Source organism: Hypanus sabinus, chromosome 2 (assembly GCF_030144855.1).
Source record: "Hypanus sabinus isolate sHypSab1 chromosome 2, sHypSab1.hap1, whole genome shotgun sequence".
Taxonomy (NCBI): Eukaryota; Metazoa; Chordata; class Chondrichthyes; order Myliobatiformes; family Dasyatidae; genus Hypanus; species Hypanus sabinus.
The window spans coordinates 106,080,039-106,095,236 of NC_082707.1; the positions used below are offsets into that span (position 1 = coordinate 106,080,039).

General features: G+C 39.4%; 1 protein-coding gene across 2 annotated transcripts in view; it reads right to left on the reverse strand.

Moving 5' to 3' along the window:
* The window catches only part of ryk (receptor like tyrosine kinase), a 294,692-nt gene that overhangs the window by 232,387 nt on the left and 47,107 nt on the right, over window positions 1–15,198 (reverse strand). For both annotated transcript variants that reach the window (XM_059951330.1, XM_059951322.1), the window contains exon 3: window positions 10,717–10,816. In XM_059951330.1, coding sequence (XP_059807313.1) covers window positions 10,717–10,816 — 100 coding nt within the window. The remainder of the gene's footprint in view (window positions 1–10,716; window positions 10,817–15,198) is intronic.

Below are 15,198 nucleotides of genomic sequence, written 5' to 3' on the forward strand. Positions count from 1 at the left end.
ACAGATCTTAGTAATTTGATGTTTAACCAAAGCATTCTTCAACTGACTAGCTAGCAGTTTACCAGATTTATCACTATATATATAAAAATCAGATCTGCATTTCATTAGTTGATTTTCAATCGAAGATGTAAGTAATAAACTATGTTCTGTTTGAAGTTCAACCCTTTGCTTGTAAAGCTCCTTACTAGGAGTAATCGAATATTTCTTGTCAATCTCTTTAATTTTATCAACCAATAAAAGAGCTTCCTTCTTTATGCGTTTTCTCAGACCAACAGAGTAAGAGATAATCTGTCCACGTATATATGCTTTAAAAGTATCCCAAAGTGTTCCGTAAGAAATATCTTCCGTGGATTTGGTTGAAAAGAAGAAATCGATCTGTTCATTCATAAATTTAATAAAGTCCGGATCTTGCAATAAGGTAGAATCAAATCGCCATTGTCTAGTATTAGGAACTGTATCCGTAAATTTAATAGAATGTTTTAATGGAGCGTGGTCAGAAATAGCAATAATATCATAATAACAACCATTTACCGAAGGAATCAAACAAGAGTCAATAAAAAAAATAATCAATTCTTGAATAAGAATGATAAACATGTGAAAAAAAAGAAAACTCTTTGTCCTTAGGATGCCGAAATCTCCAAATATCTAAAACTCCATTATGAGTCAAGAAAGAGTTAATACAAGTGGCCGACCTATTGGGTAAAGTCTGAGTAGATATAGATTTGTCCATCAGAAGATTTAAACAACAATTAAAATCATCACCCATTATTAACTTATATTCATTTAGATTAGGTAGAGAAGTAAATAAGGACTTAAAAAAATCAGGACAATCCACATTTGGAGCATAAACATTAACCATAGCAACCTTTTTATTAAAAAAATAAGCCCGTAATTAATAAAAATCTACCATTCAGATCCGAAAAGATATCATGTTGAACAAATGCAATAGAGGAGTCAATAAAAATTGAAACTCCCTTTACTTTAGCATTCGAATTCGAATGGTACTGTTGACCCTCCAAAACCTAAAAAAAACGATAATTGACCTCCTTCCTCACATGAGTTTCTTGTACAAAAATAATATGAGCATTAAGTCTTTGGAATACTTTGAAAATCTTCTTTCATTTAATCGGATGGTTTAACCCATTAGTATTCCAAGAAACAAAATTAATGGTCTGAGCCATATTTCTAAAATCAACTCTTTGGTATAAAAAGGGTTAACCAAATTATAAACTCATGCACCCGGAAGAGGAACAAAAATAAAGAGCGGACCTGGAAATGACGACATCGTGGACATATTTGTAGTTCAAAATCAGCCCAAATGAAAATCTAAAAAAAACTGGTAAAAGAAACATAGAATTAGAAAAAAAAACCAACCTCCCACCCAAGAAGAGAGAGGAAAAAAAACCACAGCCAAAAACAGGCTGGGAAAAGGGAAAGATGAAACTAACTCTACCCCCATATCAGCAGAAGACCACTCCGTATATAAAGGATATATTAAAAAAATCCACCCAAACTCTAAAAAACTTATAATCACTACACTAAAACAAAACTTCTTAATATAATTGGTAGTAAAAAAAACAAAGAGAATATAATCACTAGAAACTTATAAATTGGGTTAAAACCCAAACAAACCAAAAAATATTTAAACTGTGATAAGCAATGCATTATAGGAAGAAGACAAAAGAAAAAAGCGCCATCTTAGTAAAAAAAATTACCTTCGAAGGGTTAAAAATACACCTTCGACGGAATAATAGCAGCCAGCGATATAGTATAATGGTTAAAGTAAAACAAAAAGATTGATATGTCGAAAGGAAACTTTAATTAGAGTATAAAGTATAGAGTAAACCTACACCAATAGCCAGAAACAAAATCTGGTTTTGGGAATCAAAAACCATCTTATACGATCAAAATCACTCATTTATTAGACATGAGTGTCCGTAGCAACAGGGAAGTTCTCCTTCAGAAAGCTTCTAGCATCAGAAATAGAAGTGAAAACCCGTCGTGGAGCATTCGGCGGTGAGATTCTGAGCTTCGCAGGGTATAAGAGCGCAGGTTTTAGATTTTTCTCATAACATTCAGACATCAGCGGTTTAAAAAGAAGCCTTGCCTTCATTACTTCAGGACTAAACTCTTCTACTAAACGAAAATTGTGATCCTGAAATTTGACCATTCCTGCACGGCGAGCCACACAAATAAGATGCTCTTTAACATGTACGTAATGAAATCGGACAATTACAACCGAGGGTTTAGCTCAGGGGTCGGCAACCTTTACCACTGAAAGAGCCATATGGACCCGTTTCCCACAGAAAAGAAAATACTGGGAGCCACAAAACCCGTTTGACATTTAAAATGAAATAACACTGCATACGTTTTTTTTTGCCTTTATGCTATGTATAAACAAATTATAATGTGTTGCATTTATGAAATCGATGAACTCCTGCAGAGAAAACAAAATTACATTTCTGCATGCAACAAAAACATTTTGAACTCTGAAAAAAAGATGTTGGGTTGAAGGTTACTTTTAAGTAAAATACTCAATCTATTTGAGTCCTTCTTGTATTTATGAAAAATGCCGAACTTAAATTGTCTGCCAGCAGCAAACCAAAAATAACGTCAGCCCCCTGTCAACCTGAAAAATAAAAGGACTATTTCACTGAACAATGAAAAAATATGAATATACGTAAAATAATAGGCAATTAAAATATTTATCATACTTGGTTAATGGGATTTCTGCTCCTGGACCTCAGCTCACAGCGTCTGCACATCAGGGCTGTATGACGTCACCTTCATCTTTACACAGGATCGCAAGCTGTCATCTGTGAGGCGTGCGCGATGTTTGTTTTTAATAAAGTTCATGTTGGAGAACACCTGCTCACATACATATGTGGATCCAAAGATCGACAGGACTCCAAGCGCATACTTTTTAATGTTTACATAAGTGTCGGGGATAGCATTCCATGTTTCGAACACAAGTTTGTCCATTTGGGGAGGTTTTCAATATCACTCCATTTGTGATTCTGAGCAAGAACGGCCTTCTGATGGGCAACATCTTCAAGGTCTGCTGTCAAGCGTCTAAACTTGGACACCCATATGCCTTTGTCGGCTGTGTTGGCCAGTTCCATCTCAAGATCAGGTTGACTCACACCTGCCAATGCAGTCGTATTCAGTAGGGATGGATCGATGTTTAGGGGAGTGGCGGGTGTCAGGCGTTGGCAGTAGTGACATATTAATAGTGATAAAAAACACATTGTAGCGGTGTGCTACATGCAGCGCTAAAATAATGACATGGAGTCGGCAAACTGCAGTCAGAGATAACTTTATTCGAACTAAACAGCCTTGCTTTTAAGCCTCCCTCAACCCTCCCCCCCGTGGGCATGGATGCTCCAAAAGACACGTACTCACAAACCCCCGTAGGCTATCTCCCTAAGCCGGAACGCTGGCTAATTGTAAGCCAGTTCGGATGTGCCAGGAAATGGGTCACCACAACGTTTTATTTAGATTGTACGAGATCACCATAATCTTCAAATTTAGAATTACATTTCAAAAACTAACAAACTAACATAAAATACATTTTAATTAAATACTCATCATTTATTTTCCAAAGCCACAGGGAGCCGCAGCACAGAGATGAAAGAGCCGCGGGTTGCCGACCCCTGGTTTAGCTGAAGCACTCGGTGATCGACGCATTATTCTATGAGCGCGATCGAGTAACGGAGGACTATCTGGAAATACAGATGGGAACGCATCCTTCAAAATTTGAGCAAAGTACTTCATGGGGTCGCCTTGTTCAATACCTTCCGGAAGGCCAAGTATACGTAAGTTCTGTCTTCTGGACTGATTTTCAAAGTCGACACTCTTGGCTTTAAGTGTTTCCACCTGTTTAATGGTCGAAAGTAAGTCCTGTTGCAATTTTTCAATTATCAAATCTCGTTTCCGAGTGTCTTCTTGCAGAGACGCCATAAGAACTTGCTGCTGGTTAATTATTGAATCCATCTTATCCATATAATCTTGAAAAGCCTTTATATCTTGTTTAAAAATTTGTCGTTGTTCTTCAAATTTTTGATCTAAAACCTCCAATAACAATTCATAAGTTAATTCAGTGCGTTGCGGATGAACTTGCTTCTTTCCATTACCGTTCGGGTTCCGCCCAGGTTCTCGGTCCTTTAGATCTAAGAGCCATTTCTGAGTACATATCTTCAAAAATTCACAATAAGCTCTTAACAATAAGTCCAAGAAAATAGCAAGACTCTTTTGGTGTAGGTCAGGGGTCGGCAACCTGCGGCTCCGGAGCCACATGCGACTCTTTCATCTCTGTGCTGCTGCTCCCCATGGTTTGTTAGTTTTTGAAATGTAATTTGAAATTTGAAGATTATGGTGATCTTGTACAATCTAAAAACATTGTGGAGACCCCATTTCCTGGCACATCCGAACCGGCTCACAATTAGCCACCGTTCCGGCTAAGGGAGATAGCCTACGGGGGTTTGTGAGTACGTGTCTTTTGGAGCATCCGCGCCCACGGGGACGGGTTGAGGGAGGCTTTAAAGCAAGGCTGTTTAGTTCGAATAAAGTTACCTTTGACTGCAGTGTCTTTATTTTAGCGCTGCGTGTAGCGCTACACCACGTGTTTTCTATCGCTATTAATATACATCACCACTGCCAATGCCTGACACCCGCCAGTGCGCGCTTTCTTTTAATTCTTCGATCCAAGGTAGGCTAACTATGGAGTAACCTTCAACCCAACGTCTTTTTTTTTGGAGTTCAAAATGTTTTTGTTGCATGCAGAAATGTAATTTCGTTTTCTCTGCAGGAGTTCATCAATTTCATAAATGCAACACATTATAGTTTGTTTATACATAGCATAAAGGCAAAAAAAACCGTTGTATGCAGTGTTATTTCATTTTAAATGTCAAACGGGTTTTGTGGCTCCCAGTGTTTTCTTTTCTGTGGGAAATGGGTCCATATTGGCTCTTTCAGTGGTAAACGTTGCCAACCCCTGGTGTAGGTAAAAATAAGTTGAATAAGGGTGATCAAAGGTTAAAAGAAAGTAAAGGTTATGGAGCGAATCTAAAACAGTACTCACTCCATGAGCGTCTCCTGCTGACCAATCAACTTCAACATTGCTCAATGCTTCAATCAGAGAGCAGCAATAGAATCAATCATGGGGTTGTTCACTGTCTCCAGGCTTCAGGCTTCCAGGCAGTACACTCCATTCCAGACCTCACTGAACTCCCTCAGAGAATGCAAAGCCCCAGATCACTCAATCGGACCAAAACCACACCATCAAATTGTCAATCACAGGTTCCATTCACACGCATTTTAGTAGAAGTGGTAAAAGAAGTAGTTCCATGTACTGTCTGCAGGACATCGCCGTTGGTTGCGTTGCTCGCTTACTGTCAGCTGTTTACTCTTTTCCATAGATGCTGCCTGGCCTCCTGAATTCCTCTAGCATTTTCTGTGCATTGCTTGGATTTCCAGCATTTGTAGATTTTTCTCATGTTTGTGAAAATTCATCTCCTGCCTGAGGAATAACTTGGATCTGTTTCAATTTGCCTACATCACAACAGGTCAACAGCAGATGTCATTTCAACCCTGAAACATCTGGAAAGTGAAGATGTATACATCAGGATGCTCTTCTTTTTCCAGAGCTCTGCAGTCAACACTATAACCATCTTAAAAGTCATCAACAAGCTCCAAGAACTATGGCTCAAAAATGCATTTGACTTCCTCACTTGCAGAACCCCAGTTGGTACAGACTGGCAACATCTCCTCCACAACTACCATTAGTTTCAGGTACACTACAAGGCTGCATGCTTAGCCCTTTGCTATACTTCGTTGATACTTGTAACTGTGATGCTAAGCACAGCTCCAATGTCATATTTAAATTTGCTGGTGACACCACTGTCGTTGGTCAAATCAAAGGTGGCAAATCAACATACAAGATGGATACTTAAAATTTGGCTGAACTTTGCCAAACAACAACCTCTTGCTCAACATCAGCAAAACCAAAGAGCTGATTATTGACTACAAGAGAAAAAGAGGTAAACGAGTCAGTCCTCACCAGTGCAGAAATGGAGTCAGTAACTTTAAATTCCTTGATGTTATAATTTTAGGGGATCTAAAGGGGATCCCAGGGCTAGCACGACAGCAGCTCTACTTGTGGGCATCACTGAATAGTGGCTGAAAGAAGATAATAGCTGGGAGCTTAACATCCACAAATACACATTGTATCGGAAGGTTAGGCAAGTATGCAGAGAGGATGGAGTGGCTCTGTTGGTAAAAAAATGTTATCCTTAAAGACATGAGATATAATCGGAAGATGTAGAATCCTTTTGGGTAGAGCTAAAAAACTGCAACAGTAAAAAGACCCTGATGTGCATTATAGACAGACTCGCAAACAGTAGCCGGGATGTGGGCTACAAATTACACTGAGAAATGCATGCCAAAAGGTAATGTTACGATAGTGATGATGGATTGGTAAAATCAATCTGGTGCTGAATCCCAAGAGGGGTATTTGTAGAATGCGTACAAGATGGGTTTTTAGAACAGCTCATAGTTGAGCCCACTAGGAGAATAGCTATTCTGGTTTGTGTAGTATTGTGCACCACGTAGTATTGACGTGACTCGGACACCGCTGTAGATTGAACAACCACGTTTATTCAACAGACTTCCATTTTTCTTACCCATGTCCTGACGTCTGACCTACAAGGACATTGCACAGGAATTGATTTGAGTAAAGGAATCCTTAGAGCTCAGTGATCATAATATGATAGAATTCATACTGCAATTTGAGAGAGATTAGCTAAAGTCAACTGTGTCAGTATTACAGTGGAGTAAATGGAATTGCAAGGCATGAAAGAGGAGCTGGCTATAATTGATTAGAAGGCAACACAGCAGGGATAACAGCAGAGTAGCAATAGTTGGCATTTCTGAAGACAGGATGACACCACTGTGGCTGACAAGTCAAAGCCAACATAAAAGCCAAAGAGAGGGCCCTTAACACTCCGAAGACCAAGATCATTGTGGACTTCAGGCATGCTAGGAGCCACACTCATGTTCCCATCACAGGAGCCCCATCAATGGAGCTGTAGTGGAGCGTGCATCAAGCTTCAAATTCCTTGGTGTCCACATTTCCGATGATCTCACCTGGTCCCCGAACTCCTCCATCCTCATCAAAAAGGCGCAATAGTGCCTTTATTTCCTGTGAAGCATCAAGAAAGCTCACCTCTGCCCGGGATACTGACAGACTTTTACCGCTGTACCAATGAGAGCATACTCACCAACTACATCTCAGTGTGGTTTGGCAATTGTCCCATATCGGATCACAAAGCACTCCAGTGGGTGCCCAGCGGATTATCGGCAGCCAATTGCCCACCACTGAGAACATTTACCATAAGCGTTGCCTGGGCAGGGCGAAAAGCATTATCAAGGATGCGTCTCACCCTAACCTTGAACTTTTTGCACTCCTTCCATCTGGTAGGTGCTTCAGGAGCCTCCGCTCCCACACCAGCAGGCTCAGGAAGATCTTCTTCCCTGAGGCTGTGACCCTGCTGAACCTCACATCACAGCGCTAAACAATATTGCACCCATATTGTACTGTCTCACTACTTTTATATTTGTATGCTATAGCACTTACTTTTTATTTGCAGGTATTTTGTAAATAACACTATTCTTCTGCACTTCTGGTTAGATGTTAATTGCTTTTCATTGGCTTTGTATCTGTACTCAGCACAATGACAATAGAGTTTAATCTAATCTGATATAATAGAGCAAAAATTTGTGGGTAATTAGAGGATTGAGAAGCTTTTAAAAACCAAAAGAAGCAAAAAGAAAAATTCATAAAATGGGAGAAGAATACAAAGGTCAACCAGCAATGTTATTAAAGAGGATACCAAAAGGTTAATTAGATATATAGCGTATAAAAGAGAGACAAGAGTAGAAATTGGACCACAGGAGAATTATACTGGAGAGGTAGCAATGGGTGCCAAGGAAATGGCAGGCGAAACAAATAAGTATTTTGCATTAGTCGTCACTGTGGAAGACACTAGCAGTATGCTGGAAGTTTGTGAGTATCAGAGCAGAAGTGAGTGAAGTTCATACTATTAGAGAGAAGGTGCTGAGAGGTCTGAAGGTAGCTAAGTCACCTGGACCAGTTGATTTAACACCCAGGGTTCTGAAAGACATGACTGAAGAGACTGTGGAGGCACTTTTAACGATCTTTCAGGATTCATTGATTCTGGCATGGTTCACTCTACTCTTCAAGAAGGGAGAGAGGCAGAAGAAAGAAGAAAGGAAGTAGTTGGGCTGACCTCAGTGATTGGGAAGTGTCTGGAGTCAATTTAAAGATGGGGTTTTGGGGTACTTGGAGGCACATGATAAAATGGGCCATAATCAACATGGTTTCATTAAGGGAAAATATTCCCTGACAGATCTGTTGGAATTCTTTGAAGAAATAATAGGACAGACAAAGGAGAATTTTCAGAAGGCCCTAAAAGCACATGAAGTTGCTTAACAAGTTAAGAGCCCACAGTAATACAGCAAAGATACTAGCATGGGCAGAGCATTGGCTGAATGGCAAGAGGCAGAATGTGGGAATAAAGAAAACCTTTTCTGGTTGGCTGCTGGTGAATAGTGATGTTTCACAGGGGTTGGTGTTGGGACCGCTTCTTTTCATATTATATGTCAATCATTTGTATGATTGAATTGATGGCTTTGTGGCCAAGTTTGCAGACGATATGAAAATAAGTGGAGGAGCAGGTAGTGTTGAGGAAGCAGGGGAGATTAGTAGAATGGGCAAAAGAAGTGGCAGATGGAATACTTTGTTAAGAAGCCTATGGTCATGCACTTTGATAGAAGAAATCAACAACCTAGAGATTCACTTTCAAGGATTCTACAACACATGTTCTCAAAATGTGTGTGCTTATCTGTTTATTTTGTTTCTGCACAATTTGTTGTCTTTTGCACATTGGTTGCTTGTCTTCTTTTCGGACAATTTTTCATTGATCCTTGGTGTTTACTGTGAATGCCAGAAGGAAATGAATCTCAGGGTAGTATATGGTACACAGATGCTGCCAATCAACAACGTTACCAAAGGTAGGCAACGTCCTCAAGATGGATCCTTTCACTTCTTTTATGTCTTCTTTTGATTTACAATGTGTTTCTGCTACTGTTGGAACCTGTTATCTATATTCTATCGGTGTGTTTTTGGCTGATCGTGAGATCTGGTGCTTTATTGTCTCCGAGAGGGTTTCACAAGCAACACGTGTGGCAAGGAGGCCAGGAAGCCATAATCAGATGAGACAAGGCTCCATCTCTCACCAATTACAGCGCCGAGGAAGATTGAAATCATCGGGGTGGTGGTGGGGGGAGGTGGGGTGCAAAAGAGTGCTTAGCGTTGTCTAACAGTCTCTTATTTACTGCAGCTGGAGGAAGGTGTCTGCATGGGACAGGCTCTTTCTCTCTCTCTGTCACTGCTCCCAAGGGAAGGTCCTTGCATTTCAATGATAGATCTCTCTTGTCCGAGGATGGTGTCAGAGCAAGGTTTAATTAACACAGTCTGTGGATTGTGGACTCTCATCCACATATGATATGTTTATAGTTTTTTTCTGGTTACTCCTATTTTTGTTGCTAGTTTAGGTGATTCTGAATTGGGGCAGCCTGCAGATAATGAACTCTGAATTGAACTCAGTGTCTTCTGATGTTGTGCTTTATATTCTGTGTTTTTACTCATTTTTTTCGCTGCCATTTACATAATTTGTTTTTCTTTTTGCACATGGGGGGGGAGTTGACTTTTTTTAAAACTGGTTCCATGGTTCTATGTTTCATGGCTGGCTGTGGGAAAGAAGACAAACCTCTAGAGTTGAATACTGCATACATACTTCAATAATAAATGTACTTTGATAATAAATTTACTTTGAACTTCAATTGATCAAGATCTCTTTGCAATTCATTATAACCTGATTCACTATCAACAAGTCCGCCATTAGCTAATTGTGCTATGTACATTCATATTCAAATCATGTAATAAATACCAAATAACAGAGGTCCCAACACTGCTACCCCACTATTTACAGACCTCTCAGTCAGAGATTAACCTTCAAACATCATCCTCTGCTTCCTATCACCAAGCCAATTCTAAATCTACCATGCTAGGTCTTTGTGAATCCCATAAGACATAAACTTCCAAATCAGGATCTTTATCAAAGGGCTTGGTAACATCCATGTAGACAACATCCACTGGTCTAACCTTCTTCTATCTCTAGTTATCTCCAAAACTCCAAAAGATTCATCAAATACAACCACCCATGCACAAAACCATGCCTACAATTCCTGATCAGGTGTGACTATCCAAGTGATGGCAAATCTTGGCCCACAGAACTTCCCTACAACTGAAATCAGACTCACTGGTGTATAGGTCCTAGCCTACCCTTGCTACCCTTTTTCACCATGGAATTTCACTAGTGGCTAGTGATGAAGCAAGTTACTTGAATAATGAGGATAATTATGCCATATATCATTTTGCCACTGATTCTTAAGAATTCAACTTTTTCCTTCAAATTGCATTCAGCCAGTATTTTCTGCATCTAAACCAAATCTCTAACTTAAGTTTTAAAAGATAAAAGCATGGCTCTATGAGGCCATTAGGTCTAAATTCAGCATATTTGAATGTTGTAATAATCCTTCTGAAAGAAGCAAAACCATATTCTGATCCTTTCTCACCTGATACAGAGCGTGGAACCTCTCCTTGTATAGAGATGTTAGTCTGAGGTATATGCATGGCTGCTGGATCATCCACTTGAAAACCCAATCTGTATTCTACCTATTGTAAAAAAAAGTGTTGAACATAGTAACACATTGGAAAAAACACATTTAAATGCATGACTACCATTAAAAAAACATTTTTCAGAAGTAATATTACTCTGATATTGCAACTTGATTAACACTTTAAATGCTTTAGGGTGGTGGGGTGAAGGGAAATAATAGTTACATATTTTGTGTCAACAGTTTTATTTCATCTATTCTAAAAATGTACCCAAATTCAACCTTAATACGAACTAACTGCCCATATTTCTTCCAATATTTTAGTAGCTGGGAATTCACCTCAAGAATCTGAGGTTTTTGAGCAAATAATTGAAAATGATATGGCAGAGTGGAGTGGTATGAAATCCATAACTTGGATTTCACTAAAACTTTTAATAAGTTCCCATGCTGGCAAACTAGATCCAAAATTAGCCTGATAATGCAGAAAGCAGTAGTGGATCTGAATGGAAGTCTGCAATAAATATTGATCAGTGCTGGGACCTTTATTATTGTTACTAAATGGTGAATGAGACCACTGGTGATCTGATTATTAAGTTTTGCAGTTGACACAAAAATTGCTAGAACTGCAGGTAGCGAAGGATGATGTTCAATGACAAAGAGCAGAGCAATGGCAGATGGAATTTAATCCAAACAAGCATGAGATGATGCACAATGGCAAGTTAAATTCTGGCAGGAGATATGGAGTAAATGGCTTGATATACAGAGGAATATTGTGCTGCAAGTATAACTTCCTGAAAGCGACAACAGAGAGTCGTCAAAAAAAATATTTGGCATGCTTGCCTTCATGGGCTAAGTCAGTGAGTATATTAATTGGGATGGTAATAGCAAATGCATAGAACATGATTAGACTGCACTTCAAGTACTGTGTATATGTAATCAAAAGCATACTGTGTCTGCTTCTGATTACCACACCACAGAAAGGATGTTGGCAGCAATAACAAGAGCAAAAGGAATTCACTAAGCTGTTGCCTGGAATGCAGATATCACAGACAGCAATACAGCACAGATACAGCCTGCAAGTTCATGCCAACCACAATACCACCCAGTCCAATTTCCTACCTTCAGCCCATATCCCTCTAAGCCCCAGTACACCATGTACCTATCTAAGAGTTTTTCAAAAGCCATTGTACCTGCCTCAACCACTTCCTTTGGCACCTCATTCCATATATTTCAGCACTCTGCATAAAAAGGTTGCTCCTCAGGTCTCCCAGATCTTTCCCTTCTCACACTAAACCTGTGCACTCTAGTTTGGGCTTCCCTGCCCTCAGGAAAAGTCCACCTTATCTTTGCCTCTCACATTTTAAACATTTCTAAAAGTCGCTCTCATTCTGTAACATTGCAAGGAATAAAGACCTAGCTTGGCCAAACTCTCCCTAAAATAAGCTTTGTAAATCTTTTCTGCACTCCATCCAGTGTAACTGCATCTTTCTATAACAGGGTAACCAAAACTGCACACAGTATAGCAAGTGCAAACTCACCAACGACTTATTTTATTGGAACATCATGCGCTAGTTCCTATACTGACTGATCAAGGCCAGCATGTTAAATGCATTTTTCATCACCTGTCTATCTGTGCTTGTGCTTTCACTGTACCATGTATTTGAATTCCTAGGTCTGTTATATTAAACATTCCGATGCCCTATCATTCACAGTACATGTCTTTGTTGACTTGACTTTCCAAAATGCAACACTTCACAGATGTGTGTATTGAAATCCACTTACCATGACTCAGGCAACTTCACTAACTGGTAAAGATACCCCTCTATAATCTATAATAAACTTTTTCACTCCAACAATACTGCCTAATTTTTTGTCATCTGTCAGCACTGATCAAGCCTTGTGGATTTGCACAAAGACGTAGGAGCAGAATTAGGCTTTCTAGCCCATCAAGTCTGCTCCGCCATTCAATCATAGCTGATCCTTTTTTCCCTCCTCAGCCCCACTCCCCAGCCTTTTCTCAGTAAGCTTTGATGCTGTGTCCAATCAAGCATCTATTAATCACTGCCTTACATATACCCAAATAATCTGACCTCCACAGCTACCTGTGGTAACAATTCCATAAATTCATTAACTTCTGGCTAAAGAAATTTCTCCACATCTGCTTTAAATGGACACTATCCTGAACCTGAGCCTTCTTGTTTTGACTCCCCCACCTTGGGAAATATCCTTTCAACATCTACTCTGTCCAGGCCTCTTAACATTCAAAAGATTTCAATGAGATTCCTCTCTCATCCTTCTAAATTCCAGAGGTACAGACTCAGAGTATCAAATGTTCTTCACATGATAACCCTTTCAATCCTGGAATCATCCTTGTGAACCTTCTCTGAACCCTCTCCAATGCCAGCACATCTCTTCTGAGATGAGGAGCCTATAACTGCAGACATCCCACCCTACAAAAACTCATTTCAGGGATGCAACACCACCATTTCAGGGAGGTAGCACCCCCACCCCCTCCTGCAACCCCATATCCCCCCCCCCAGTCAACCTCAAGGGTGTATGTAATACTTTGTTTAGTGATTTTGTCTAATCTGTAAACCAAGTTGGGTACATGCAGAAAATATGACATTAAAATATGTACTTATATTATCATGGAGTCGTTTTTTTATTCTATTACAACTTTAAGCAAGTCTACAGAGAGTTTGGCCTCATCACATAGGACATCAATGGAGTAACTCCTTAGCAGCTAGCCAGCTAGTTTAAATAACGATAGCTATGCTGATGAACGAATGACACCTGTTAAACTCACCTCAACACTTCTCTTACATTTTAACCTACCATGGGCAATAGAAAAGTCGTTGTGGCAAACAGTGCAGTGAGCAACACTGTCATTACTTTTGAGATCGACTGTAAAGCCCACCCACAAAGGAAACTGATAGGTCTACTTAGCACGAAGAGAGACCAATCAGGATGCTCCCTCTCGCTCTCACTCTTCCTCTTCCTTTCCCTCTCCAAAAAATCAATTTCTGGGATATTGTATATAATTTGCGGGTGTCAGGGAGCCACTATCAATATGCGGGAGACTCCCTGAACTTCCAGGAGAGATGGGATGTCTGTAACCATTCACAATATTCAAGGTGAGGCCTTACCAGTGTCTTATAAAGCTGCAGCATCACATCCCTGCTCTTGTATTCTAGACCTCTTGAAATGAATGTGAGCATTGCATTTGCTTTCTTCAGCATCGACGCCACCTGTGAGTTATCCTTTAGGATATTCTGCACAAGGAGTCCCAAGTCCCATTGCATCTCAGATTTTTGGATTTTCTCACCATTTAGAAAACAGTCTGCACATTTATTTCTACTACCAAAATGTATGATCATGCATTTCCCATCACTGTATTTAATTTGCCATTTTCTTGCCCTTTCTCCTAATCTGTCTAAATCCTGCTGCAGCTGATCTGTTTCTGCTACACAAACTGTAGCAACCCTTGCAGCAACAGCAAACTTGGCAACAAAGCTATCTATTCCATCATTAATCATTGATATACAGCAAAGAAAATGAAGCGGTCAACACCAACCACTGCGGAATATGATAGAATTTTAAAAAACATAGAACATAAACATAAAATTCACCATGTATGTTGAGAAGATAAAGCCATACTTATTTTACGTGGAATAAAGGGAATTACAGAGGCATGAGAGAGGAGCTGGCCAAAGCTGACTGGAAGGGTACACTAGCAGGGATGACAGCAGGACTGCAATGGATGGAATTTCTGGGGGCAATTCGGAAGGCGCAGGACAGATACAACCCAAAGATGAAGAAGTATTCTGAAGGGTGGATCAACCATCCATAGTTGACAAGGGAAGCCAATTTTAGCATAAAAGGAAAAAAGACAGCACATAAATGTAGCAAAAATTAGTTGGAGGAAATTACAAGATTGTGAAACTTTTATCAACATAAGTCAACTAAAAGAGCAATAAGAAGAGAAAAGATGAAATATGAAGGTAAGCTAATTAATTATACACAAACACAATTTTTTTTTACAGATAAATAGAGAGTAAAAGAGAGGCAATAAAGGATGTCAGACCACAGAAAAATGATATTGGAGATATCACCGTGGGGGACAAAGAAATGGTGGACAAAGTTAATAAATATTTTGCTTCAGTCTTTACTGTGGAAGACACTATCAGTATGCCAGAAATTCATGTGTCAGGGAAAAAAGGTGAGTTAAGTTGCTGTTACTAAGAAGATCAGAAGAATCAAAATCAGAATTGAATATCACCCACATACATCATGAAATTTGTTAACTTTGTAGCAGCAGTAGAATGCAAGTATAAATATAGAAATTAAACTGAATATTAAATTATATTAATTTAATTTTCTGCATATTAAATAGTTAAATTAAATTAAGCATTGCAAAAACAGAAATAAAATAAGTGATCT